We start from the raw sequence: 27917 nt of genomic DNA on the forward strand, positions 1-27917 counted from the left end.
TCACAAAACAGCCACAGCAGCAGCCACAGATAACATGTATTGAGCACTTGCTGTATGCCTTGCACTGCAGTGCCTCGGGCTTTTTCACATATTATCTCATTTAAACCTTGCACCCTCGATGTTATGGAAGAGGAACTGCTATTATTTTCATGACACAGATGAGAAAACGGAAGCACAGAGGACTAATAACTTCTCAGGGTCAGCTTAAGGATGCCAGTGAGTGAAAAATGTCCCTTGCTTTCTGTTCATCTTTTTGACTTAGGTGTCTGAGGAAGAGAGTTTAATTCAAATCTTACTGCTGAGCAACCAACCTGTCTTCCTCCCCCCGGCCCCCCAATCACAAAAATAAACAAGATCTGCCACTAGGGAGATTGTTGAGGTCAGGGAGACTGGGGACCTGGCTCTGGGCTCTGCATGTGGTACCTGGGGTCTCTTTGCAGCCCTAGAAGGGCTCATTCTAGGGAGGACCTCCTTGAGTTGCCTTCAGCCCTGGCCTCAGCTGGAAACAGTTTGGATGTCTGCCTTTCTCCTCTGTGTCTGCAAGTACAGCTCTGTCTACCCATTTCTCCATTCATATGCTCATAGTTATTGAGGGCTTCCAAGGGCCTGATGCCGGGCCAGGCTCCCTCTTGGAGCCAAACTTGCTGCTGCTCGGACAAAGGAGCCGTCCCATACTGGGGCATGGGTGTGTGTATAAACTGGGCTTAAGATCGTAGGCACAGGTAGATTCCGAGGCAGGCAGTCACTGCACAGGGGAAATGCTTATGCAAAGTAGCAATCCTTCATGTCTTCCTGGGGTAATAGTTTAAAGATATGCAGAAAAATATGTAAATATGCCATGCATTTAGTTTTTGCCAAACTGATGCCTAATAGCCTCTGCAGGCTGTTAGGAAACCTTGTCATGCCTGTGTCCAGCTCTCTCTCACAACAATTCCTTAAGCTCAGCAAAGATGAAGCAGGAATTTGGTCAGTCTGTTGTCACGGGAAGATTTTCTTCCCATGTACACTTCAACTGCTAAAGATCTGAGAATTTAGGAAAAATAATCTCTTATCCTCAGACACAATTATATATTAATTGCAGCTGGCCACAGTTAGGCAGGGTGTAGAGGGAATTATACCGACAGGGCCTCTCGGATGGTTATGGAAAGAGGGAAATATTTTTAGGGCTTGCTAACACACATGCAGGCGCACACACACCCACCCACGCTGACACGCTCATTCACTTACTCTGCCCACGGACTTTATGCTATCAATAGATGCTCATGGATGCTATTTCTGGCCCGGCTTTCTGGATTTCTGTTCCTTCATGGAGGCTTGAGTCAGCAGTTCTGAGCCTCAGCGCCTGGTTTTTGCTGCCTGGCTCACAAGTAGGGCAGCCCTGTGCCAGCTTCTGTCTCGACTGCTGCCGGCAGGCGTGGGAAGAAATTTACCCCAGATGCTGCAAATTCACCCCAGGGCAGTCACAGGTAGCTGCTGTCTCTGTTCAAAATGAGGGAAGGACGGAGAGGCATGGAAGTGCTGCATTTGCTTTCTGTGCTTTCATCTTGGAAGCATCTCCACCACCGGGCCACTGAGGGGGGCCCCTCCCACCACAGAGGCACAGATCCGCCCTTCTCAACCTGCTTCTCCAGTCCGGCCTCAGAAACCAGCTTTGCTGTTGATTTTGGCAGCTGGGAGACCCCATCTCTGTTTACACCCACATGTTTTCCTTAAAAGGCCTTTTATTCCTAGTACAAAGTAGCCTCTAAATTAACCAGTGACTTTAAACCTTAGAGGAACTCCGTGGATTAACACATCAACATTCAAAGCAAATGCAATATCAAACCTCTTTAAACAAGAACCAGAACATTTTTGTGGTGCTTACTGAATTTTCTGTTCTTCCTGGAAATAGTTTCCGGAGAAGAAAGATGGATAACATTGGTTATGTTTTTGATCCTAGACAGATACAGTCACCTGGCTTAGGTGAGGGTGTTGGCTCTTTCTTCCCAGGTTTAGAATGGAACTGGGCTTTATTTATAAGTAGGAGCCTGAACTTTGGAGATTGAGATTTTATTTGGCCACGTGTCTGCTGTGGGCCACCCTCTCGATTTTCACCTTTGATCTTAAACACAGTTTATAAAGGTAGTTACAGGAAGGACATCTGGGTTATCCGAAGGAAATTGTTATCTGAGAAAGGCCACTTAAAATGAGTCCACTTAATAAATCAAAGTTTTATGGTTAATAGTGGGAAAATTTTTTTTTTTTTTTTTTTTTGAGACTGAGTCTCACTCTGTTGCCCAGGCTGGAGTGCAGTGGCGCAATCTTGGCTTACTGCAATCTCTGCCTCCCGGGCTCACGCCATTCTCCTGCCTCAGCCTCGCGAGTAGCTGGGACTACAGGCGCCCGCCACCACGCCCGGCTAATTTTTTGTATTTTTAGTAGAGACGAGGTTTCACCGTGTTAGCCAGGATGGTCTTGATCTCCTGACCTTGTGATCCGCCTGCCTCGGCCTCCCAAAGTCCTGGGATTACAGGTGTGAGCCACCATGCCTGGCCAATAGTGCAAAAAACGTTTTTAAGACTTCACTCTGAAAAGAAATGAAAAATTATGAAAATGATTTTATTTTAGATTTAACAAAATGTAGACTTTTTTTTTTTTTTGAGACAAGAGTCTTGCTCTGTCACACAGGCTGGAGTGCAGTGGCATGACTTCGGCTCACTGCAAGCTCCGCTTCCCGGGTTCACACCATTCTCCTGTCTCTGCCTCCCGAGTAACTGGGACAACAGGCACTCGCCACCATGCCCGGCTAATTTTTTTGTATTTTTAGTAGAGACGAGGTTTCACCATGTTAGCCAGGATGGTCTCGATCTCCTGACCTTGTGATCCGCCCATCTTGGCCTCCCAAAGTGCTGGGATTACAGGCGTGAGCCACCATGCCTGGCCAACAGGGTCACTCTTTCATAAACAGTTCTGAGGGCTTCTCCTGGTTCTTTCATCTTCACGTTCTCTCTTTGAAGCCACCTTCTGTCCTCATCCTGGCTGAGTTTCTCTTCTTCAGTTGCTCACAGGTCTGACTGTGCCAGCTGCCCTTTCTTACAGCTTTGGGGTAGGTTTTGAGCAATTCTCTGGTGTCACTTTAATTGACTCCATGACATCCTCCTCCTTCTTCCAGGTTTGCAGTTTTGCTTTCTGGTTTTTGGCACTGTATATTTGCTCCTTCAATCAGCAAGAGACTGCCAAAGACTAGACTTATGAGGACATGACTGGGCACAGTGTCTCACGTCTGTAGTCCCAGCACTTTGGGAGGATCACTTGAGCCCAGGAGTTCGAGACCAGCTTAGGCAACATAGTGAGACCACATCTCTACAAAAAATACAAAAAATTAGCTAGGCATGGTGGCACACGCCTGTGGTGCTAGCTACTCAGGAGACTAAGGCGGGAGGATCACTTGAGCCCAGGAGGTCGAGGCTGCAGTGAGATGAGATTGTGCCATCGCTCTCCAGCCTGGGTGACAGAGTGAGACCCTGTCTCAAATAAAATACAGTAAAATAGACTTGTGAAGACAGGAGGAGCATACGAGGGAGGATCAAGTCTATACATGGTTGCTTTGTTGATGACATTGTCCTAATGCTGCCCTTTGTGTTCTCTTATGTAACCTTGTTACCATGGAAACTTGAGTGGTGGGGACCCTTAGTGCAGGATGGGGGAACTAGAAATGCATCCCTGGGAACTTTGTAGTTTTAGGATTTTGTTGATTGCCAGGAGAGCTGAGGAGCCCCTGCCGTGCTTGCTGCCATAGCTATATGGAAGAATATTGTATTGGTGGGAGGATATTGTTGAAGGCATCAGCCACCATATACATACAGTCAGTCACCTGGTGAAGGGCTTGTGGGAGAATGCGTGTTCAGAAAGTCACAACAGAAGCTGCTCATCCATGGGATTTTTTTTTTTTTAACCTGTTGGATTTTATGAATCATGTAACTGATCATAGTGGTTGCCCTTTTTGCTTTGGCTGTTGGGAAACTTAGAGCCAGACTTGTACCCCACTCCAGCAAGGGCTTAGGTCAGCACTTCCACGCTTACCTCACTCCCTCTGGCTTTTACCCACCTTTTCTTCCTGTATTTTCTTTGTTCTCTTGAATTGTGGGCTTAAATCCTTTTTGACATTAGGTAGAGTATATTCTCTCAAAAGCTACCTCATGAGCGTCTCCTACCATTTCCATCTCAAAAGAGCTGAAATATCAAGCCAGAAATGGTGTGTTTAAAAAAAAAAGAAAGCTGAATTTATGTGGTAAAGAAAGAAAGATTTTGAGGATCATATTCAGTCTTTTCGAACGTGGTATTTGTGTTACTGATTTTTTTTTTTCATATGTGATGAGAATTCTTAATGCTAACAACTTTTGTATAGCCCTGAGATTTTGGGGACTGGCCTCCCTCCCTCCTTCCCTCCTTCCCTCCTATAGGTATCAAAGATTACAAATATATTCTGAATTCTTAATTTAAAAATAAAAGTGAGTCTCGACTGGCTGTGAGATTACAGGTGGCTCACACTTGTAATTCCAGCACTTTGGGAGGCCAAGGCAGGCGGATCACTTGAGGCTGGGAGTTCAAGACCAGCCTGGGCAGCATGGTGAAACCCCATCTCTACTAAAAAATACAAAAATTAGCTGGGCGTGGTGGCGTGCACCTGTGGTCCCAGCTACTCGGGAGGCTGAGGCAGGAGAATTGCTTGAACGCAGGAGGCAGAGGTTGCAGTGAGCTGAGATCATGCCACTGCACTCCAGCCTGGTAACAGAGCGAGAGCGAGACTCCATCTCAAAAAAAAAAAAAACAAAAAAACAAAAAAGAAAACCCAAAAAACAAAAGTCAGTCTCATCTGTCTTTACTGACTTCTTTTCTAGGACATTTGGGTTACCTCCCTGGGTCTAATAGTAAAATTCCCAGTCTTCCACCTCTGTCATAACTGAATCAACAGGGTTTTTCCTGCTGAAGAGTCACCTGTAGAGCTGTCCTTGCTTGTGAAGAACTTTGAAAGGTTCCAGATGTAAATATGGTGAAGGTGATAGAAAGAGATGCCGTAAATAGATCAGCCCTTTGCAAGGAGAGAACAAGAGAACCTTCTGGAAAAGATGGGGCTTCACTGAAGCTTGTACTTAAGCCCAAGAAACCACTTAGACTCCCAAACGTGAGCAGGTGAGATTTAATGTTGGCATGTAAGAGGTTAACAGAATGTCTGTACCGCTGCAAATAAATGAACACAACCATCTTCTGCCTTTTCTCTATTCATCATAAGACAGAGTTTTGCCAGGACCTTCTCCCCATCCTCTGAGGTCTCGTGCAGCATGTGTTTATGGGGCTCTGGCTGTGCTTGGGGCACCCTGTATGGCTGGAGAGCGGAGGCACCAGACACAGACACACCTGAGACTCTTAACAAGGCAAGAAAGCGCCAAGGCATCAATATGCAGGCAGCCGAGGGGATGGGAAGAAAGAAGTCTGGGGGCTGGCAGGGAGCAGACCCCTCCAGGGAGCTGGGGGAGCTGGGATGTGATTTTCTGGAGGAATTGAGAGAGATGCAGAAGTTGAGGAGGGGGCAGCTCCTCAGCAGTGAGGCCACGGTGAGGACCTGGCCGTGCTCCAATGCCGGATCAAAGCCAGGCGGTCGGATTAGGACTTTTTTGCAAAGGCAGTGGACGACTTTTGGAACAAGACTGAGTGATGCGGCAGTGTGTCCTTTGGGGACACATGGAAAGAGCGTCCATCCTGGGACTGTGACACCTGGGTGGAGAACGCCCGGCACCGCACCATTCTCGCCTGAGCCCAGGTTCTGTCCCTGCTCACATGTCCCTGCTCCTGTTGACATGTGGGTGGTGCATTCAGGCCACACAGCTTCCCAGCTCTTCGAATTTTCGGCAAGGCAGTGAGCATGCCTAGCTCAGTGCAGGGCTCGGGCGTTCAGGCACTGCTGGGTGCAGAGTTGTGTGACGTGGGGCTGGATGCGTGGGGCCTCAGGTGGAGTAACAAGATAACGCTCTCAGAGACAGCCCAGAGCTGGTCTCAAGCTTGGCTCCCTGAAGAGAAGTCGCTGGGGTTTTGTCCAGCCTCCCTCTGCTCGCCACCATGGTATAGTGGGTGGTGGTGAAGACCCAGGGCTTGGAGGAGCCCTGTTCTCCATCTGTGTTTACATTCTTAGCTCCTCCAGATGGGTTTCTCTGTGATCTGACCTACTTTCCTGAGTGTATGTGCTCGGGCTAATTAGCAGCTCGGGGTCCATTGGTGGTGTTTGGAGAGTCTTGCTGCTATGGTAACTGGAGACTCCCTGAGGCCAGAGGCAAAGGTGGAGCCACTCACCTTTGTTTTTCTTGGGGTGTCAGAGGGGTCTCAAACTACTTGCAGTTTCTGACCATGGCTCCGTCCCTTGAACCTCTGTGGGACTGAAGAGGCTGCACTACATAGCTTCAGTTTATCTTTTGGCTACAGGGATTTGTCAGGTTTGCTGATCTTTCTGGTAGGTGTCACAAAGTAATGTGAGAATAAGCTGGTTTCCACTTATAGGCCAGGCACATAATAGGTGCATTAATAAACGTTGAACTGCTTTTTAGAAATGATGGATGCATTCCTTGATTTATCCAGGTTTCTAGGGTGTCTTTGGGGACGTCAGTAGGAAGGTTTGCAGTGGAGCCTGTCTAAGCGGGCTTAGCCTGCCTTCGGGCCCCTAGAATATGTGGACTGTGGTCTAACAGACAGGCCCCCAGGGGCTGTTTGAGTTCAGGGTCTCATTAGGGTCGTGCTTAGGAGTAGTGGGGTTCCCTGGGTGGCTTAAATAGAAAACACTGATTTCTTCCAGTTCTGGAGGCTGGAAGTCTGAGATCAGGGTGCTAGCATGGTTGGGTTCCTGATGAAGGCTCTCCTCCTGGCTTGCAGATGGCCACTTTCTTGCCTCACACAGCAGAGAAGGAGTGGGGGGGGGGTCTCGTGTCTCTTTCTCTTTTTATACGGGTATAATCTCATCTTGAGGGGACCCTTATGATGTAATCTAATTCTAATTACCTCCCCAAAGCCCCACCTCCAAATACCATCCCACTAGGGATTAGGGCTTCAACACATGAATTTGGGAGGGAGGCGCAAGCATTCAGTCCATAGCACAGCCCTTTTATCATTCTCCCTCCTTATTTTCTTCAGCTTTACATTTTCTGTAGGCCGAGTTACTAGATCACCAGCTTTGTTTTAAATTGTTTGTAAAGTCAGCATCGAAAGGTCTTTAATGAGGGTCTGAGAGACTCTTCCATAAATAATTTACACAAACTAATCATACATGGGTTTTAGTTGTATCGACTGTAATGGTGCCCACATTCTATTTGTTTCTCTCCTGGTTCTTTTTTTTTTTTTTTTTGAGACAGGGTCTCGCTCTGTCACCCAGGCTGGAGTGCAGTGGCACGATCATGGCTCACTGCAGCCTCAACTTGCTGGACTCAAGCACATCAGCCTCCTGAGTAGCTGGGACCACAGTTATGCACCACCACACCCACCTAATTTTGTTTATTTTTTTGTAGAGACAAGGTCTCACTATGTTGCCCAGGCTGGTCTTGAACTCCTGGGCTCAAGCAATCCTCCCACCTCAGCCACCCCAAGTGCTGGGATTACAGATGTGAGCCATGGTGCCCAGCCCCTCTCCTGGTTCTTGATTGTGTTTTTGACAGCAGTGAGATGGTGTTGTCCCACTAGGTAATATGCCCGGTCACTACGTCATAACTTTGCAGTTGTTGGGATTCTACGTAAAAGCACTTCACTTTAATGCTGCCTTAATTTCCTTTATGGTACTATACTTGGGGGGAAATTTTTTCTTATAAAGAAGAATCCTGGTCCTGGGCATTCATAGATGGTATTTAATTTACTTTTTCCAATGCCCTTGCAAAATGGATGCTTTTCCTCTTTTGCCAGCTGAGGAAATAAGGTTCAGTATGGTTAAACAGTCGGCTCAGGCCACACAGCTAACGAGGGAGAAGTCAGGATTTGAACTCCGGTCTCATTTCAAACCCTATCTTGTTATCGCAGGAGAACCTCTACCTGTTAAGGCTAAGGACATTTAGATGGCTTTGTGCTTTTGCACCTCATCTGAAAAATGTTTTTAAAAGTTGGCAGATGAGTTCTAATTGTGGTTCCTCATTTTTTTCCTCATGTATTTTCTGAGTACGAGGCTTGGCTGAAGGCCAGTTCCTAGGTGCCCAGGGAAAGGGCCACTTTCTTCAAAACAGTAGCAGCCCAGGTTAGAGCTTACAGATGTTTCAGCTCCACGTGGTAAGCTTCTTTGGGCCCTCACCTGCATATGGAGCCGAAGAGGTCTGTTTTCTGACAGAGAAACAAACCCCCAGGGTGCTGAGAATGGTGACAGGATGAACAGGTTGCAGGATCCTTGCCACCAAGTGACACCCAGTGCTGACAGTGAGTGACGGCTTCCCCGGGAGGTGCTTTCCAGAGCACGCCTCATCACACCACCCCGACAGCCACCTTCCCTGCAAGATTGACATAATCATTAGCTATTTTCATATAAATGCAAAAGTAAACCTTCTCAATGTTTCTTGGAAATTTCATGCTGTTACATCCCAGAAAACGATGTTGATCCTCTGGCATTCTGTTTGACACTGATACTGAATAAGAGCAGTGGAAAGTCAGTCCCCGTGAAGCTCTGGAACTACTGTGACCTCGAGTGTCAGTATCAAAAGAGCCCATCCAAACATCCTTGGCCACGTCGCTAGAAAACAGTGTATTGGAGGCAATTTTAAAATGCTTTGAACAATTTTGTTTTTCTTTTGCTTTTGGCCACAGTTTAGATACATTTTAGGCTCACTGCCCTGTGGGTGAAGACAAGCTGGGAAATGTGGAAGAGTCTTCCACTTACCCATCAGAGGTTCCATTTGAATTCAGTTGTGAGTCTGGGCTGGGAGCGCAGGAAGCGGTTGTGTTGAATGTACAGCATGAGGGGATGGTGGGGTTCCCAGGTGTGCCCCAAACCTCCTGTACCTATACAGAGATGAACTTTTTCTCCAGCAGCCTCCAGTGAGGAGGCTCAGGATCTCAAGTCTTGAGGGTTTCTGAGCCTGCCATAGGCCAGGGACAGGGATTTGGCTGCTGATGGGTGACATGCTGCCAGCTACAGAATGGGGCTGGCTGGGCACTGGGAGCTTGGTGATGGGGTGTCACGGACATTCCTACAGGCCCAGCCCGTGTTTAGAATCACAGAGCTGAGCTGATGCATGTCACGGAGAACTGCCTTTGCCCTGTACACGCATGCTGCATTGGGGGCCTGCCTTGGGCGGCTCAGCTGGCCGCGCCTCTGCTTGTTTAGGGTGAGCCTTTGCACAGGGCTTGGCTTTGTGGAGCTCATTTGGTGGCCAAAGATGGTGTTGCAGCCCCAGCCCGCTCGCAGGCCCAGTACCTTTTGCTCCCTAGCTTGCCCCAGGCCCTCAGACTGTGCGGTGCAAAGGTCCTTGGAGGCTAGCCCCGGGCTGGCTGTGAGGGGAGAGCCAGGCGCCGCAGCTCTCCCTGGTGCAGACTTCAGCTGCCTCCAGGACCCGGGGCCTGAAGGAGGCAGAAGCCGGCGGTGGAAAAGGGCGCACGTCTCTCCCAGCGTCGCTCCCGCTGCCCGCTGCCCGCTGCCCACTACAGCCTATTTACCTGTTCCTCCAGCCATCCCCTTAGTCCTGGGCCGGGAGAGACCATTTCCTCCTTCCTGGAGGGATGAGCCAACAGGGCTGAGCCCCCTACTCTCTCGGTGGTCAGCCCGCCCGACCACCACGCCCCTCCTTTCTAGGGCCCCAGCTCCCGGGCCGCGGCTCGTTTGCATTTCAAAGCTACACAATGCGGGCGGTCCCGGCGAGGCGGGAGGGGCCGGGGCAGAGGGAGGGTCTTCGCCTCCCCACCCCCAGCCCCGTTTCCGGAGCCCGCGATGGAGCTTTGTGAAGATGCAGGCGTTGGGGCTGCTCGGCGATGATGACATCATCGTGTCACACACAGGAGCCGGCTGCCGGGGGGTTTAAGAGAAGAGCCTTTCGGACCACACCGGCGCTCACGCTCACACCCGCACGCCCCGGGCAGAGCCGCGCACGCCGGCCACACTCGGGCGCGCGCCGGCCACACTCGCGCGCACACATACGCGGCGCTCGCCCCCCGGGCCCCGGCTCGGGCCGCGAGTCGCAGCTCCCTGCCGCCGCTCCCGCCGCCACGGATGCCCGCAGCTGCTCCCCTCTGCAGTGCAGCAACCCCGGCCGCCGGCCGGCTCGCCCCGGCTCCCGGCTGCAGGAATCGCGCCAGGACGCTGGCCCCGCTCGCGGCTAGCTTGCACGCCAGGGCGCAGCGAGGATGGGAGGGTCGCAGTCCCTGCAGCCAGCCCCAGCCAGCGACCTGAACCTGGAGGCTTCCGAGGCAATGTAAGTGCTCCGCCCGGGCCGCCCCGAGTCTCCCGGGGAGGAGGAGAGGATGCCCGGGCTTTGTTAGTGTCGCCTTTCCTAATGCCTGTGCAACCTGGAGCCCAGGCTGGCCTGGGGTTCTTCGCAGCCTTGGAAAGCTTTACCTGGTGGCTGCTCTGGGAGGAGCATCTGGTAGCCCCAAGTTACTGCTGTGGGCAGAAACGATTCCCTGGAATTCAGTTTTGGTCGCTCAGCAGTGGGTGCATGGCTGGGGGGCTTCTCCTGCCGTCAGCATCTTTCCTCTGCACCCCCGGCAGAGTGGTATTTCCTGCAAGGGAACAGCCAGGCATCAGCGACTGCCTCCTCCCAGGAAGAACCTATGAGCGTGGCAGCTCCGTGCCCGGGGAGACAGCCCAGTTTCCGGGCAGCTGCGCGTGTGGCTGGGCAGATGGCGTGGTGCGCTCTGGTGGACGTTCCGTCCAGTTAGCCTAAGCATCATCCACATACTCTGGTGAACACTCGAGGACAAGGCCGCTTGCTATTATTAGTAAAGGGCCGAACCGTCCTGTCATTGGTGGAGGCAGTGCTTGACTGTGCATCGATCCAGGAATCCGATCTTTTCTCTCAACCACAGAGCTAACGTGCTCAGAAGTGGCCTTTATCCTGGCCGAGTGTTTATTAGAATTCACATTTCTGTTATGGTCGTCTCCATTACCTACCCAGGCATGTTTGGACGATGGGGCTTATTGAATGGGTCTGCCGGCCGGGTCGCATTTCAGCAACTCAGGCTTGTATCCAAAGTGGACCTCCCAGCCTCACCTGCCCCCACTTTTCCAGAGAGAAGACTATATTTCAGAGAAGAGTATTTTCTGGGGACTTGGGGGTAGGGGTAGTAAAGTGGGTTCTTAAGAGTCATGGATGTGTAGATTAAAAGATGGTGGGGATTGATCTGTGTGTTGTAGGAGGGATGGGGCCCCGGGGGGTACTTCCTCACTGGTCCCTCGACCCCTGGGCTTCAGTGAGGAGCTGGCTCGGCGTAGTGATGTAATGCTAGGCTGAGCCTCGTGGTTTTCTGGGCTCCAGCTCTTTAGCAGGGAGTCATTCTTCCGAGCAGGTGTGCACCCATCATTTGTCTTCACCCCTGTAGCTTGAGAAAGCATCGTCTTACAATGGAGGCACATCGCGTTTGAGGATTTTCTTTTTAAATGTTATGATCCTTGTGCTGTGCCTGCCTTGTTTCTCATGCACGTGTAGTGTTGCTAGGTGCATGGAAATACAACTCGAGTCTAGGCAGAAAAGAACCATTTTAACCTATTTTTTGCAAGTGCCTATAGTGGAATTGAGTTAATCAGTGACAGGCACTGGCCAACTCTCACGGCTCAGACCTATCTAGTGAAGAGCTTAGGAAACAGAAAGGACAATGTGACTGTACGTTTGGGAAAATGTGCTCCTCAGTCATTGGAAATTCAGCTCGCCGGTCCCTAACGTCCCCGCCCTCTTTTTCAGCTGAGTTAATAAATGATCAGTGTTCCGTCAGGTGAGGGCCGAGTTTAGATAGCTTCTGTTAGGTAGCTGTGCCTTTTTGGATAAGGTCCCTTAAGGTTCTGCCCACTGGGATAGTGGTGTTTAAATAAAATTTCAGGCTGAATGGCCACATTGTGATGGAAGCTGTTTATCAAATATTTTCACGGTTGAGTTGGTCCATATGCACCCGCCTGAGGCTTCTCTCCCTAGAACTGCTGCCTCTGAAATGTCTCTAAATATAGATCTTTACGATAGTATATTCACTCATTCACAAAATCCCACCCTCCATCCCATAACATTTTTGTTCTAAAAAAATGGAGAGAGAGGAAGTATTTGGGGCCAGTGCCATTGCTAGCATCTGTCCTCTTCAAAACCCGTCTCTGCTCCCTGAATAACTGGGGCTTATTTTTCTAGTGCAGATGTGCTCTTTCCCAGTCTAGAGGTTTTAAAAATACATATTCGGAGAGTGCCTCTTTTCTGCCCAGGCACAGGTCTTTCTTGGTAGTATTTCCATGCAGCTAAAAATGCATGCACGTGAATAATACACAAGACAGCAACAGAGTGTGGGGTCCATGGCAGGAAAGAGGTTGCATTGTAAGATGATGCCGTCAGGGCTGCAGGGATGGTGACAAACACAGGGTGCGCACCTGCCGCGGGGGACAGCTCCTGACAACCGGAATCTAGAGTGAATGTTTCCCTTTTTCTCTGCTGGTTCCCTGTGAAAGACTGGCTTAAGGAGGGCCATGGTGTAAGAGTGAAATCAAAAGATAGAGGATTTGGAAGTGACTGAAGGATTTTTTTTTAATTTAAATTTTTTAGTTTTAAGATTTCTTTCCTTCCAATTGCAGGTTTGGGGTGCCTTTGGGCAGCTTTTGTAGCTCCAGCTGACAGCTTCATTCTATGCAGGAGTGCATTGGGCTAGGGAGGGAGTGACTTTTGTATCTCCCCTTTTGAGAACTCAGGCATCAAGATTGGAGTAGCAGAAGTCCCATGGGACTGGGGATTGAAGCCTGAGGATGAAGGTGCAAATGGTGACCAGTCTCTTGCTACTCCCAGGGTGGGCCACACACGACAGCATCAGCTTCCCGAAGGGGCTTGCTAGAAACGCAGAGCCTCAGATCTCACCCCAGACCAGCTGAATCAGAATCTCCGTTTCATCCAGGGACTTGTAAAGATGCCCAGGTGATTTGTAGGCATCTCAAAATTTGAGACGCCATGAGCTGGTTCAGTCTTCCCTCCATCCTGTCCATGAGAAACAGCTGGCCACTTCTCTGACTGCTCCTTTCCTATCTGGCAAAGAAGTTCTTGTAGCAATAGTGACCATTTGTTTCTAAATAGAATATGAGTAGCAAGGGGAGGGAGAATTCTCCCACAGAAAACACTTATTTCTCAGTATGGATGGTAGGAGACACAGGAATGGACAGGAAGTACTTGAGTAAATGTGGTCTGCAGCTATTGATCAGACCTGCTGTTCATCCCTTGCTTCTGTGGCAGCCCCATGTGGTGCGGCTTCTGCTAAGTGGGGTAGCATTAAGTACTTTGTCCTTTATGTAGTTGGAGACCCCTGTTTCGGGGGTTCCCTCAGCTTCCACCAAATCCCCACACCCTGGCCACTGAAAACCACCCAGGGGGCCATTATCAGAGAGCAAAAGCGGTGGTTCTGTTGGCAAAGTCGGCCTGCCCCGACTGTTGCCCTACTCTCAAAGTGAGCACGTGCCCTTGGCTCTAAAAAACAAATCACAAATATGGAAACCCATACTCTGTAGACCTGTGGATCGAAGTAGAGGGGCCAGGGTGGATGGGAGAGAAGCGATGGAGGAGGAAGCAACAGGCTCTGTGATTGATGAGATGGGGGAGGGAAGAGAAGAGACAGTGGCAAGTACAAAATGGAAGTTTCATACCCTGGTAACTAAGAGAAAGAAGTGGCATTGGCCAAGACAGACAAGAAAACTGGATTGGGAGCTAGTTCGGGGAAGTTGATGAGTTGGCTGAGATTTCAGAAGTGGGTGGGATCAGATGTAGCTGGAGAGAGGCCAGGCAAAAGAAGGATCTCGGGTACCACCGCAGTAGGTAGAGAGATTGGAGCTCTCCACACATCTGTGGTTAGAAGTGGGGTTCTGGTCCCTTCCCTTATGTGGTTCCTGACCTTTTTCTTTGGGAGCTGTAGAGAAAATCCGATGACTCTGATCCTGCCCCTCCTGCCTCGCAGGGTTTTTCAGAGGTGAGATGCCACATCTGCAAAGACTCTTGAGAAGACGTAAGTGCCAGAAAACTGCAAAAGTGGAAATGCCCTATGCCTGAAATTGCCAGCCTCTCAGTCACTCAGAAGGCCAGAAACGGTCGCTGGGGCTCTAAGCAGGACTCTTTCTTTAGCTCTCATTAGATCTTTTTCTTTTTCTTTCTTTTTTTTGAGACAGTGTTTCACTCTGTTGCCCAGGCTCATATGTAACAGTGTGATCACAGCTCACTGCAGCCTCCACCTTCTGGACTCAAGGGATTTTCCTACCTCATCCTCTCAAGTAGCTGGGACTATAGGTACACATCACCATGCCCAGCTTTTTTTTTTTATTTTTTTAAATAATTTTTTTGTAGAGACAGGGCCTTGCTATGTGGCCCAGGCTGGTCTCTAACTCCTGGGCTCAAGTGAGCCATCTGCTTCAGCCTCCCGAAGTGTTGGGATCACAGGCATGAGCCAGCGCACCCAGCCGTAGATCTTTTTCAAGGCTTTGTTTCTTGGGGCAACCCTTGGCTAAATGCTTTAGCTTAAACGACAGCATTCCTAATGTGAGTTGCAGCCAGTTTCTGAGTTCCTGGACGGAGATTTTACTTTGGATATTACTGTTGGACACAATAGAGTTTTTTCTCCCCTAAAATAGAATAAGCTGCAACATTATCTGTAGAGTGGGAGGGGGAGATTGATTCCCAAAGGAAGCTTGGGTGCATTTTTCCCTGCCATTATTGCTAGATATCACCAGCGTGGCCCTGTGCCCGTGTTCATAAGGGTCCTGGGCCTTCACTATCTTCTCTGGGGGACTTGCCTGGAGGCTTTCTCTTAGGTGGGCTGAAGGCAAATATATTCTGAGGTCCTCCAGGTAGCTACCAATCATCCAAGGGGCCATGCCATGCTAGGGCCCTGAGACAGGGTACCGTGTTGAGGATGGGGTGAACAGCTAGGACTTGGATACTGATTGAGTGTGGCACTGCAGGTGAACATCAGATCAAGGTCAGTGGATTCTGGGTTGCTCTTCCATCGACCCTCCCATTCCCATCTCTGTGTTTCTTTCCACTGTCTACAGCCTGTTTCTGTGGCTAGATTTTTGGTTGCCTAGGAAACAACTTTATTCTGAAACATGATTGGCTGTTCTTGCAGATGGACTACCCAAGCTAGGGCAGTGTTCTGGGGTAAGCAAGCGATGCTGAACAATTCTGTTTCTTCCCTTTAAGATTAATGGTGAGGACTTAGGCATTGTAAGCAATTGTTCTGTGAAAACCAATTGTTCATGGACTGATGCTTTGTTTCAGGTTGGACAGGGGTTTAGGGGAGACTGGTTGGCCACAAAGAACTGACTGAGTCAGAACTGCTCACACACATCTATCCTGTGTTGGAAGCAGTAGCTCAGATGACATTTCTGTTTATATTTACAAATTCACTTTAGCAGTTGTTTGTGGAGTGCAGGTGTGTGCTGTTTAAACGCCATTGCCAAATATGGAAACAGAGCTGGATGCTGCAGTGTTGAAGCCAGGAGTGAAAAGCCCACTGAGCAGACTCAGATTCAGCAGAAACTCTTGTGTACCATGTCTGTGTGCTAGGTTTTTTTCATTATAGAAGTAATTATATCCCTTAATCCTGCAAGGTGGGTGACTTCTATAGATAAGGAAACTGAGTCCTCTGGATGGTTTAAATTAAGGGAGCAGTAAACTTTCTGTAAGACCTCATAGTACATATTTTAGGCTTTCTGGGCCATTCCGTCTTTGTGCAACATCTCTGCTGTTACAGTTCAAAAGCAGCCAGAGACAACATGTAAATCCATGTTCCAGTAGAGTTTTAGTTGTAAAAACAGACTGCAGGTTGTAGTTTGCTGATTCCTGGTTATACGGATGATTGGTGTAGGGCTCAGACTTATGTCCCCTTTGGCCTGGGCAATCTTTGTTTTCTGTTCTCTCTCTCTAAGACATCTCATTTATGCTCATGGACTTAAATAATATGTGCCGATAATGCCCCAATTTATAGCCTTCCCTCTCATCTGAGCACTGTAATTTTCCTTTTTTTTGAGACAGGGTCTCGCTCTGTCACCCAGACTGGAGTACAGTGGCACAATCATGGCTCACTGCAGCCTTCACCTCCCAGGCTCAAGTGATCCTCCTGCCTCAGCCTCCCGAGTAGCTGGGAATACAGGTGCATGCCACCATGCCTGGCTAATTTTTAAATTTTTTGTAAAGACAGGGCCTCCCTATATTGCCCAAGCTGGTCTTGAGCTCCTGGGCTCAAGTGATTCTTCCGCCTTGGCCTCCCAAAGTGCTAGGATTACAGGCATGAGCCTCTGTGCCCAGCCTTAATTCAGTAGTTTACTTCATATCTCCTCTTGGATTTCTCCTGGATAGCTCAGGCTCAACATGTCCAGCGTAGAACTCTGATGACCGTCTTCCTCTCAAAACAAAAACAAATGTGCATTCAGACGAACCCAGCCCCACCCCCATCTTCCTCATCTCAACACCTGGGACCTTATTCACCCAGGTGCTCAAACCAGAAACCTGATGATCAAGTCTTTTTTTTTTTTTTTTTTTGAGATGGAGTCTCACTCTGTCCCCCAGGCTGGAGTGAAGTGGCATGGTCTGGGCCACATTGCAGCCTCCATCTCCTGGGTTCAAGCGATTCTCCTGCCTCAGCCTCCCAAGTAGCTGGAAATACAGGCGCACGCCACTGTGCCCAGCTAATTTTTGTGTTTTTAGTAGAGACAGGGTTTTAATTTTGTATTTTCAGTAGAGACGGGGTTTCACCATGTTGGCCAGGCTGGTCTCGAACTCCTGACCTCAAATGGTATGCCTGCCTCAGCCTCCCAAAGTACTGGGATCACAGGCATGAGCCACTGTGCCTGACCATGATAATCAAGTCTTATCTTCACTTTTCCCTCACCTCTCTTCTTTCTAGAGCAGTCCATGTCATTGGACTTCCATTGTTAAAACCTGTATCTGCTTCCCATTGCTTTTAGTCTAAAATCCAAATCCCTTGCTGGTGCCTCCAGGCCCTGCCACCTGGCTCCCGCCGCTCCTCCCCTCGCCTGATGTTCACCAGGATCTGGTCGCCTGTCAGTTCTTTGAACACACAACACCGTCCAGCCTCAGAGACTTAGCACACTCCATCCACTCCCCTCAGCGGGCATCTTCTGCTCCGTCCCTTGGCTGGTCTCTTTTTTCCTGTCTTTATCTCCTTCCACCCAAGGAAGTTGCTGGCTTGGTAGACCAGGAGTCTGCTGCAAGCACTGCAGGGCTTGTGAGGAGGCTGGCGTGTGGCCGCGAGCAGTAGATTAGGGGCCGTGAGCAATAGATTAGGGGCCGTGAGCAATAGATTAGGGGCCGTGAGCAATAGATTACCTTTGTTCCTGCATTCTTAGCCCTTACAAAGGAAAGCAGTGGGTCTTTTACAAAGGAAGGTGGGTCTTTTGTACAGTGCACCCCATGGCTGTGCAATAAATCCGGTGGGGGTGGTGGGCCTCCCCGCAGGTTTTGTACCTGTCTGCCTCCTTCTTCAGAAGGACTTGTTTCCTCTGAGTTTCTGCTTTTGCCTTTTCGTCTGCTTTCTCCTTAAATGGAAGTGGATGGATGCAGCTCTTCATGCCTAAAACAGGAGCCTTGGGCTCTGGGCAGAGCGGTGGGGGCCGAGGTAGGGGGGTGGAGGTAGGGTGGGGTGGCCCCTCTGCTCAGGGTTTCCCGGAGCCCTACTGACAGGCAGTCACGGTGGCTCTGTGTCCTTATGGGGCCGAGAACTCAGGCCAGCTGCTGGGCCACGTTTACCATCAACATTCCAGCTTCACTTACTCCAAGGTGTTTGTGGAGTTCCAGAGTCTGCGGATGTTAGAACTGGAAACATCAGGATTTTAGAAATAACAGAGGGTTTAAATCCCCCAGCACTTCATTTGTGAAATATGACTTAGGCCTTTCCGGCTAGTCATTATTCAAAATAAGTCAGGTAGTCATTTTAATCTTTTCCCTTTAACTTTCAGCGTGCTAAAAGAAAATGTTTGTAGGTGGACGTATCATTTGGTAAACTCAAATCAGAGGCCTCTTCCCACGTGGTGAAACAGCTTAGATTGCAAATTCTTTGTCCCATGAGGAAATGCAATGGATGGTTAATTTGGGAATAAAAATGAGCCTCCTTGGGCCCTTGGCCAGGCCCTTCCATGAGTCTTAGCCTTGTGTCTTTGCTCTGAAGTATTTTTTTCTTTTCTGTCTCCATACATCTCCTTAGGGATGTTCTAGAGGTCAGTTCCAAGGAAGGTGGGTGTTTACTGTGTTCAGCCCAAGTGGAAAATAGCTGTAGCCATCTTCAGAGAAAGCTGACCCCTCCTGAGGACCAGCAAGCCCAGAGGTGGTTGGACAAACATGTGGGCTCTCGGTACCTGACACCTGTTGAGACTGGCCTGAGTTAAAACCATCCAAGCCTGAATGTGGAGCCCTAGAGATGAGCTAGATTGTACTCAAGGCTGCAGGGATACGACCCATGACTCCCGGGGCCTTAATTTTATGTTTTGACTCGTGCTTACAGCAGGCTATTGGTCTAGGTTGAAGCTTGACATTTAGAAAATACCTGGGCTGCTTTCCGTCTACTGCTGGGTGAGAGAATCAGGCAGGGGAGGGCACAGCCTGTTGTTGCTGCCCACCCAGGAGGAGCTGAGTTTGCTGCAGCAGTCCTGTGCCAGCAGCACCCTTCCTGGTGCTCAGATCTGGGTCTCTGTACTTGAGAAGCAGCCCACATTCCAAGGGGCTCCAGCCTCTCACGGTGACTCCTCTGTGCCACTTATCCAGGCCCCTGGTGGAAGCTGCACATTGTTCATTGTTCTGCGTTAAAGGGAGGCGCCTACAGTGGTCTGGAAGTATTTTCCCTCCAGGAAGAAGGCGGGAGAGGTTGGCTTTATTAGCTTTACTTTAGGGAAAACATCTGCGCACATTTAGATCCTGCATGGAACTTCCCAGCTGAGCCTCTCTCAGAAGAGCATCCTGTGACTGCCCATTGCCTCTCATGAATGGCCCTAAGACGCCGTCCTGGGGCGCAGGGCTGCTGGGGGAGTGAGGAGCATCCCTCACAGCACCAGGCTCTTGTGGGAGGAGGAAGAGCCAGGAGTGCACAGAAGGTGAGCAAGAGCAGCCGGGGAGGGCAGGGGGTGAGGGACAGGCCGTCCCTTTGGCATTCTGGCCTGTGTGTGAGAGCGCCGAGTTTGGACCCCCAAACCTGTGACTAGCAGAGTTTGTGTGAGCAGGCGAAGGCTTGTGACCAGGAGCCTGGGGCCTAAAGAGGTGTTTCTGGGCAGAGCTGTACCCAGAACATCCTCAGACAGGCTTTGCCTGTGGCCTCAGCTTTGGGTACCTTTGGTTGCAAGTAGAAAAAAACCAATTCAAACTGACTTAGAGAAAAGAGGGCATATATCTCCTGTGCCTGACAGGTGAGATTCCTACAGGGGTAATTGCTAGGATGGCTTTAGAGAAATGTGCCCTCCTCACCCCAGAAAACCCCAAAAAGTCCAAAGCATCAGAGTTTTTGGGTTTTAGAATCACCTTTGATCTAGAACAGCTGACTTACTCTTGTGGCTTCCTGGGGCTGCCTCATCCTCTCTGCAACCTCCTTGGCAGACATACTGGCTTCCAGCTGCTAGGGAAGTTTGTGCCCCAGCCTCAGTGACCCAGAGCCAGGCTGGGGTCTGAAAAGAGAGCTGGGCTCCACACCCTGGGCTTTGGCTTGGTCCACGAATGCCCCTTAACAGCTCAGATCAGTCTCCTGCCCTAACTGGGGAGGCTGTGGGAGGCAACCTGCTCCTGGGCAACTTCCAGATCTGGCACTTGTCACGAGCATCTTTACGTGCCAGGGCACAGCCTAAGAGAAGTGACACGAGACACAGGAGAGGCAAGAGGCTGGAGGAGTGTGGTCATATGTGGCACTGTGTTCCCAGGAGCCCTGCTGCTGATGGCCCTGGGGTCAGTGGGGAAGAGCACCAGGCAAGAAAGGAAAACATGTCTGTGGAAGGTAGTCCTTTGCCTGCCCTGCGAGATGAGGGGAAGCAGGACTTCAGGAGCCAGAGGTCTTCCTTCTTCATGTCCTTCCTGCCCAGCCTTTCTGGTAACAGATAAGGGAAGAGCATAGCTGAGCCTGCTGTGGAGCACACACCATGAAAGCCAGCCCCTCTCTGGGGGCACAGCTCTTACCCTCCAGCCCCATGCACGTTCCAGGCTCCATGACCTGGGGCCAGCAGCTACCTGCTCCCATAGACAGGGAAGTGGGCTAGGCTGGGCTGGGCTGAGCCAAGCCAAGCCTAGGCTGCGGCCAGCGGAGCTCTTCTGCCCGCCTCCTCTCTCCCTTTGTGGGATGGGACTGTCCCTGTTGTCCTGGTCATGCCACAGGGCTCGGTGGACTGTCCAAGGGTTCTTTGTCCTGATTGTAGTTTCTCCATTTCCTCTTTGTTTTTCCAGTGGGTGCAACTATCAGTCCATATCTGTGACCTGCATATTTTACCTGGACCAACAAGACAGGTGGCCTAGGGGCTGAGGGTGTGCCTGGTAAACTCAGCCAGCACTCCCAAGATAGAGCCTGTCCAGATCAGCCTTAGCCAGCGATCTCTGCTGTTAAGAACAGTGCAACGCTTTGGCAATACCTCCCAGAAAAATAGCTAGCGGGCAATGGCACTGGCTCAGCGCAGACCTGCCCTAGGTTTCTGGGCACATGACAGTGCCCACTCACTCCATGGGCTTGAGAAGACTGGCATTCAGGGCCTCATTTATGATGTCGGTGAAATGGAATTAACCTCCCGCCCGTGTCTCCCTCTCTGTTGCTAAAGAATTCTGTAGGTAAGAAAGAGAATGCATAAAGCGTTTAGGGAACCAGGAGAAGAATTGGTGCATAAAACGTTCGTGAAACACTATGCTCCTGTTTTTTTTTTTAATTGAGAAATAAAAATTCCATTGTAGAATGGCTAAATCAAGCTAATTAATGTATTACCTCCCCTACTTTTTGTGTGTGTAGAATACACTTAAAATCTACTCTCTTACCAATTTTCAAGTATATAGCACATTGTTATTGACTAAATAGAGTCACTAAGTTGTACAATAGATCTAACTGTTGAACTAACCAGTAGTTGAACTAATTTCTCTTAGCTGACTGAAGTTTTGTGCCTTTGACCACCATCTCTCCCCCATGTCCCAGCCTCTGGTAAACAGCATTCTACTCTCTGCTTCTATGAATTTGGCTTTATTTCAGATTCCCCATGAAAAGGAGATCACTGTGGGTTTCATTTATTTTTAAATTTTATTTACTTATTTTGAGATAGGGTCTTATTCTGTTGCCCAGGCTGGAGTGCAGTGGCACAGTCATGGCTCACTGCTGCTTCAACCTCCCCAGGCTCAGATGATCCTCCCATCTCAGCCTCCCTAGTAGCTGGGACACCCCTGGCTAATTTTTGTATTTTTTATAGAGATGGGGTTTCTGCCATGTTGCCCAGGCTGGTCTCTAACTCCAGAGGTCAAGCAATTCTCCTGCCTTGGCCTCCCAAAGTGCTGGGATTACAGGCATGAGTCACTGCACCTGGCCTGGTTTTGTATTTTAAATACAGCATAATTCTTGGTGAAGAAAAACACTGAAACACTGATGCATTGTGGAAAAGGATACATTAGTTAATGTGGGAAAGGATACATTGGTTAATATGGGAAAGGATACATTAGTTATCACTCCTGAACTGTTTGTAACAACAAGGAAGCCCCTTCATTCCCGTGCTAACCCTCAGAAACAAGCCTGCCCAGACCCCGTTCTGTCCAGAATGCAGTTTCTGTTCTTTGTGCTCACTCCTTGGGTTCACATATTGCATTTCTCGATGTAGGCTCAAAATTATGTGAATTTTTATTTTTCTGGATACTGTTTTTCTTCCACTTCTTCAAATGTGACTATGCTTTCAAAAATTCAGAGCTTAAATGCCTGTGAGAGGAAAGGAACCGAAGGTGTAGGGGTGACCAGGTACGGACTTTCCTGGAGACTGTCTGAATTGTCTACAACTCAGGGACCAGGGAAATATCTTCTCACTATCCAGAGATAATATTTTATTGGTCAAAAATATTAGAAAATGGGCCGGGTACAATAGCTCAACGCTTGTAATCCCAGCACTTCAGGAGGCTGAGGCAGGCGGATTGCTTGAGCTCACGAGTTAGAGACCAGCCTGTGCAACATGGCCAGCATGGCAACATGGCAAAACCCTGTTTCAAAAAGTACAAAAATTAGCTGGGTGCGGTGGTGCACGCCTATAGTCCCAGTTGCTTGGGAGGCTGAGGTGGGAGGATCGCTTGAACCCAGGAGTTGAGGCTGCAGTGAGTCGTGTTTGCACCACTGCACTCTAACCTGAACAACAGAGCAAAACCTTGTGTCTCTCTCTCTCTCTCTCTCTATATATATATACATATATATGAAGATGAAATTGGAGTAGTCAAGTTGTAAGATAGAAAAGGCCAAAGTAGAATGGTGGCTGCAGATGAAGATTGGGTGCCACTCAAGATGGCTTTCATTCTGAGTTTTCACATTTGTAAACTCAGAGGTCTGGCTCTTTTAATATATGGGTCCTTATTCTTAGAAGTAGGAGGCTGGCTTTGTCATTTAGGATTGTTTGGAAATTGGCATTCCTGAAATTCTCCTTTCAGGTCCTCCCTGGTCAATAAAGAACTTTGACTCTTGCGCCCTCGGTTGGACAGTGGTTTTGTGCATCAGAGGCTCCTACAGGGGAGTTGTTGGGAATAGGCTGGCTCTTGTTCTGTGAGGGACTCGGGGACTCATGCCGGTGCTCATAGCTCATCAAGAGTCATATCATTTTACTTAGTATCCCATTGTATGTGTAGACAAATACAGATTTTTTTTTTCTCTGTAAAATGTGTAGCCTTATAGATAACCATGCAGATTCAAGCTGCTGAAAGGCCTGATGTGGCCCTAGAAAGCCAGAATTTGAATGAGATTAGTCACAGCAAGTCAGCAAATGTGGGAGATGGAAAACTGGCTTCCTCCACCCACCTAGGTTCTTTGGCTGGGCTACAAATTAAATGGACATAAAATAGATTAACAGGAGAAAAAACACAGTAATTATGTGTATATGCCTGGGAGTCCCACAAAATATGAGACTCAAAAGAAGGGTCCGAAGAGGGAAGCTTATATAGCCCCCTGAGCCACAGAAAGGAATAGGGGCCTGGGGCTTCTGGTGGGTGGTGGAGACAAGTTATGGAAGAGTGAGGGGAGGAAGTATAGGGTGAGTAAATGTGGTCTTGTTATGCCCATAAAATCTCTTGGTTCATCACAGTTGCCTGGAGCAGCCCCAGTCCTGATAGAGATACTTTACTAATGTAGATTTTCTTGATGGATATCATTGTGTTTTACAAAAGGGCAGCTTTTCAGAGCTACTCCTGTGTCTGCAGTTTCTCAGAATAACCAGCCCCAAATATGACAAGTATAGTTTGGGGTGGTATATTCTGGCCTCCTACAGTTGCATTTTGGGGTGGTATTGTCCCGAGCCCCAACACAGAAAAGGAGGGCAGTAGGAATTTAAGAATTTCAGATAAAGCATTCTTATTTTGGAAGGAGCAGTGGAGGGAGGCTGGAACAGAGAGAAAGTCAACTGCATTTGGAAGATGCAGTTTGAAAAACAATGAGATGTTTGTGCACAGGGCCTTTTAAAAATTATAATGATGGGAGGATGGAGTTGCAGGGATGATGGCACGAACCTATAATCCCAGCTGCTTGGGAGGCTGAGGCAGGAGGGTCACTTGAGCCCAGGAGTTCAAGGCTACAGGGCACAATGATTGCACCTGTGAATAGCCACTGCATTCCAGCCTGGGCAACATAGTGAGACCTGTCTCTAAAATAATAAAATGATGGCCCAGGGAGTGGATGGCTCACAGGTGAAAGGTTTTCTGAGCAGCAGGAGAATGAAGCTGGGGAGGAGATAAGGCCCAAGCCTCTGGGGCCATGATCTGTGATCGCAAACAAACAGGATTATTCTGTCGCAGAAAGAATTGGGAGTGTGGATTTCAGAGGTGTACAGGGGCGAAACTTGGGAATGGCCCTTCCAGAACTGCCATGGTCCCTGCTAGAAGCTCCAGATCCTGGGTAGAACAACATGCCCCAGATTCACTGAGGAGGTGAAGGAGCAGCATTTCATGCCTCTGAGAGGCCCCTGAACCCTGGATTTACCCTGGGTTCAGGTGTCAGTAAGCAAGTCTGCCAAGATCGAAGATGGACAACATTTAATATACAATGATAGGATGGCTGAGCTCACCTCTGGATATCTTAGACTTTTTGGGCTGCTACAACAAAATCCCATAAATTGAGTGGCTTATAAATAACATAAATTTATTTCTAACAGTTTTGGAGGCTGGGAAGTCTTAGATGAAGTTAGATTTGGCTTATGGCGAAAGCCTGCTTTCTGGCTCATAGCACCTTCTTGCTGTGTCCTTGCATGGTGGCAGGAGTGAGGGGTCTCTGTACGGCCTCTTTTATAAGGGTTTTTTTCTTTCTTTCTTTCTTTTTTTTTTTGAGACAGTCTTGCTCTTGTCGCCTAGGCTGGAGTGCAGTGTCGTGATCTTTGTTCACTGCAACCTCCACCTCCCAGGTCCAAGCGATTCTCCTGCTTCAGCCTCCCTAGTATCTGGGATCACAGGCACACACCACCACACGTGGCTAAGTTTTGTATTTTTAGTAGAGGCAAGGTTTCCTCATGTTGGTCAGGCTGCTCTCAAACTCCCGACCTCAGGTGATCTGCCCTCCTAGACCTCCCAAAGTGCTGGGATTACAGGCATGAGCCACCGCGCCCTGCCGGTTCTTCGTTATTTCTGATGTTTGATCAGCGCATCCTGTGCTGAGTTAAGAAAACAGGATAAAGGGTCAGGCGCAGTGGCTCACGCCTGTAATCCCAGCACTTTGAGAGGCCAAGGCAGGTGGATCACTTAAGGCCAGGAATTTGGGACCAGTCTGGCCAACATGGTGAAACCTCGTCTCTACTAAAATTACAAAAAATCAGCCATGGGGGTGTGCGCCTGTAGTCCCAGCTACTTGGAGGCTGAGGTGGGAGGATCACCTGAGCCTTAAAGTTTGAGGCTGCAGTGAGTGGTGATCAGGCCACTGCACTCCAGGCTGGGCAGAGTGAGACCCTGTCTCAACAAAACAAAACACAGGATAAACCCCTACTTTTTTTTAAAGCAATTTACATTAAAATTCCAAGTGAAACCAGAAGCATGACTTTTAAGTAGCAGGAACATTGAGATAATGGAAAACTTGGAGCCTTTGAGAAAACAAAGCACAAAGCTGCTCTTTAACACCTTGCCATGAAAGTAACAAAACGCTGAAGCATGTTTATAAGTCAGGGCTGAAAATCATGATGAAGAGGAAAAGCCAGGTGACTGCTGTCAGTTTCAATACCTTATCCTGTTTCTTTTATCATGAAATTGAGTAGTTCGTCGGCAAGAAGGTCAGGTCTGAGCATCTATTTAAACTCTTAACCTTGAGACTGTGATGCTTATGTGATGTGGGAAATTGTATCTGCTCATTAGAGCTCTGATATGTAATTGAAATCTGAGATTACTTATCTGCCTTGTCGTATTTAAACCACTGATTATGGCTCTGACATTTTTGTTACTCTTCAATCAACCAGTATATAAAGGATTCAGAATCCCTTGGAATTAAGAAAAAGCTATTATCTTCCTGGTATCAATTATAGCGCAAGTAAAAAGCAATGCTTTTTTTAGCCAAAACTTCGCAAAAGTACATGCTGGGATCTCAGATCTTTCCTTGATGCCCTTCACTTTAACCCCTACTTTTATGTGTGACACAAACCCGGCCACTTCTCACCTTGGAGGCGAGCAAGCTCCATACCCTTCTTCCACTCCTGCTCCTGCTGCTGTTGTTACAGCTGTCAGAATGGCCTTCTAAAAACAACTCAGGGGCCAGGCCTGGGGGCTCATGCCTGTAACCCCAACACTTTAGGAGGCCGAGGCAGGAGGATCACTTGAGCCCAGAAGTTTGAGACCAGCCTGGGAAACATTGGGAGCCCTTGTTTCTACAAAAAATGTTTTTAAAAAATTAGCAGACGTGGTGACTTACACCTGTAGTCCCAGTTATTTGGGAGGCTGAGGCGAGAGGATCACTTGAGCCTCAGTAGTTTGAGACCAGCCTGGGTAGCATAGGGAGCCACCATCTCTACAAAAAATAAAAAAAAATATATAGCCGGGAGTGGTGGCGTGTATCCGTGGTCCCAGTTACTCAGGAGGCTGAGGTTCAGAGGATCGCTTGAGCCCAAGAGGTCGAGGCTGCAGTGAGCCATGATTGCGCCACTGCACTCCAGCCTGGGCAACAGAGTGAGACGGTGTCTCCAAAAAAACAGGTGAGTCCTTTCCCCGTGTAACCCTCAGTGGCTTTCAGACTCCTCATGGGTCTCAGCGAGGCCAGGTCATTGTCATTGTTACCCGCTTCTTGGGTCTCCTGGCAAACTTTCTCCTCGTTGCCTACTTTGTTTTCTTAAATGGCCTGAAGCCCATTCCTTGAACCTGCCACCCTCCTTCCCCCTCCCACCTCAGGGCTCTTCATCTTTTTGTTCTCCCTGCCTGAAACTTTCTTCCCCCCAGTTCTTTTTTTTTTTTTTTTTTTTTGAGTTAATAGTCTGGCTTTGTCGCCCAGGCTGGAGTGCAGTGGTGCAATTTCAGCTCACTGCAAGCTCCGCTTCCCGGGTTCACGCCATTCTCCTGCCTCAGCCTCCCGAGTAGCTGGGACTACAGGCGCCCGCCACCACACCCGGCTAATTTTTTTGTGTTTTTGGTAGAAACGAGGTTTCACCATGTTAGCCAGGATGGTCTCGATCTCCTGACCTTGTGATCCACCTGCCTCGGCGTCCCGAAGTGCTGGGATTACAGGCATGAGCCACCGCACCCGGCCTCTTCCCTCGAGTTCTGATGACTGACTCTTTTTTCACTCTTCATGTCTCAGCTTTGAGAAGCCTCCCTTCCCAGGGAGTGCAAGAGGAATAATTTATTTTATTTTTTATTTTTTTTGAGACGGAGTCTCGCTCTGTTGCCGAGGCTGGATGGAGTGCAATGGCGCAGTCTCGGCTCACTGCAAACCTCTGCCTCCCAGGCTCAAGCGATTCTCCTGCCTCAGCCTCTCCTGCCTCAGCTGGGATTACAGGCACGTGCCCCCATGTCCACCTAATTTTTATATTTTTAGTAGAGACAGGGTTTCACCATGTTGCCCAGGCTGGTCTTGAACTCCTGACCTCAGGTGATCCACCCACCTCAGCCTCCCAAAGTGCTGGGATTACAGGCATGAGCCACCGCGCCCGGCCAAGAGGGAGAAATTTTAAGGCATCCTAGAGCCTAGAACAAACAGTGCCAGCCAGCCCTTCTTCTGTTTGGCTGATTACGGTTTCTCTCTTGAGTGGCTGTGAATTAATTCAGTAAATATTCACGTGAAATTTATTGCTTAGTTTTACAATTCCTCGCCCACAGCCACTTTAGCAGTATGTGTCTGTGTGTGCATGTTGGAGGGGCATTGTTGGATGTGTGGGAAGAGTAAGAAAATCACATTCTTTTTGCATCGCTCTGTAAACTCATGAATCATTGGTACAGCTGTCCCCTGGCTACTGGGAGCATGGCCGTGCTTTATGTTTCTTTATTGTGTTAAGGTGAAAGATGCAATAATTTTGGTGGTAGAATTTTAACACTTTGAGGACTGGAGCCAGTAAATACCTTCTAAGTGCCTGGGATTGTGCAAGGTGCTTTACAAATATAAAC

The 27917-nt window shown here is 49.0% G+C and overlaps 1 protein-coding gene across 7 annotated transcripts in view; it reads left to right on the plus strand.

The window, feature by feature from the left end:
- Positions 1-27917, plus strand: part of TACC2 (transforming acidic coiled-coil containing protein 2) — a 201023-nt gene that overhangs the window by 102853 nt on the left and 70253 nt on the right. For 2 of the 7 annotated variants that reach the window (XM_008951008.5, XM_055093412.2), the window contains exon 1: positions 9227-10403. The exons of 3 other annotated variants lie outside the window; for them this stretch is intronic. In XM_008951008.5, the coding sequence (XP_008949256.2) occupies positions 10336-10403 (68 nt within the window). In that variant the 5' untranslated portion in view covers positions 9227-10335. Of the gene's footprint in view, positions 1-9226; positions 10404-27917 lie in introns of those variants that run through there. 2 more of the 7 variants (XM_063607543.1, XM_008951007.3) reach the window with 2 other exon arrangements.

Source organism: Pan paniscus, chromosome 8, assembly GCF_029289425.2.
Source record: "Pan paniscus chromosome 8, NHGRI_mPanPan1-v2.0_pri, whole genome shotgun sequence".
NCBI classification, from domain to species: domain Eukaryota; kingdom Metazoa; phylum Chordata; class Mammalia; order Primates; family Hominidae; genus Pan; species Pan paniscus.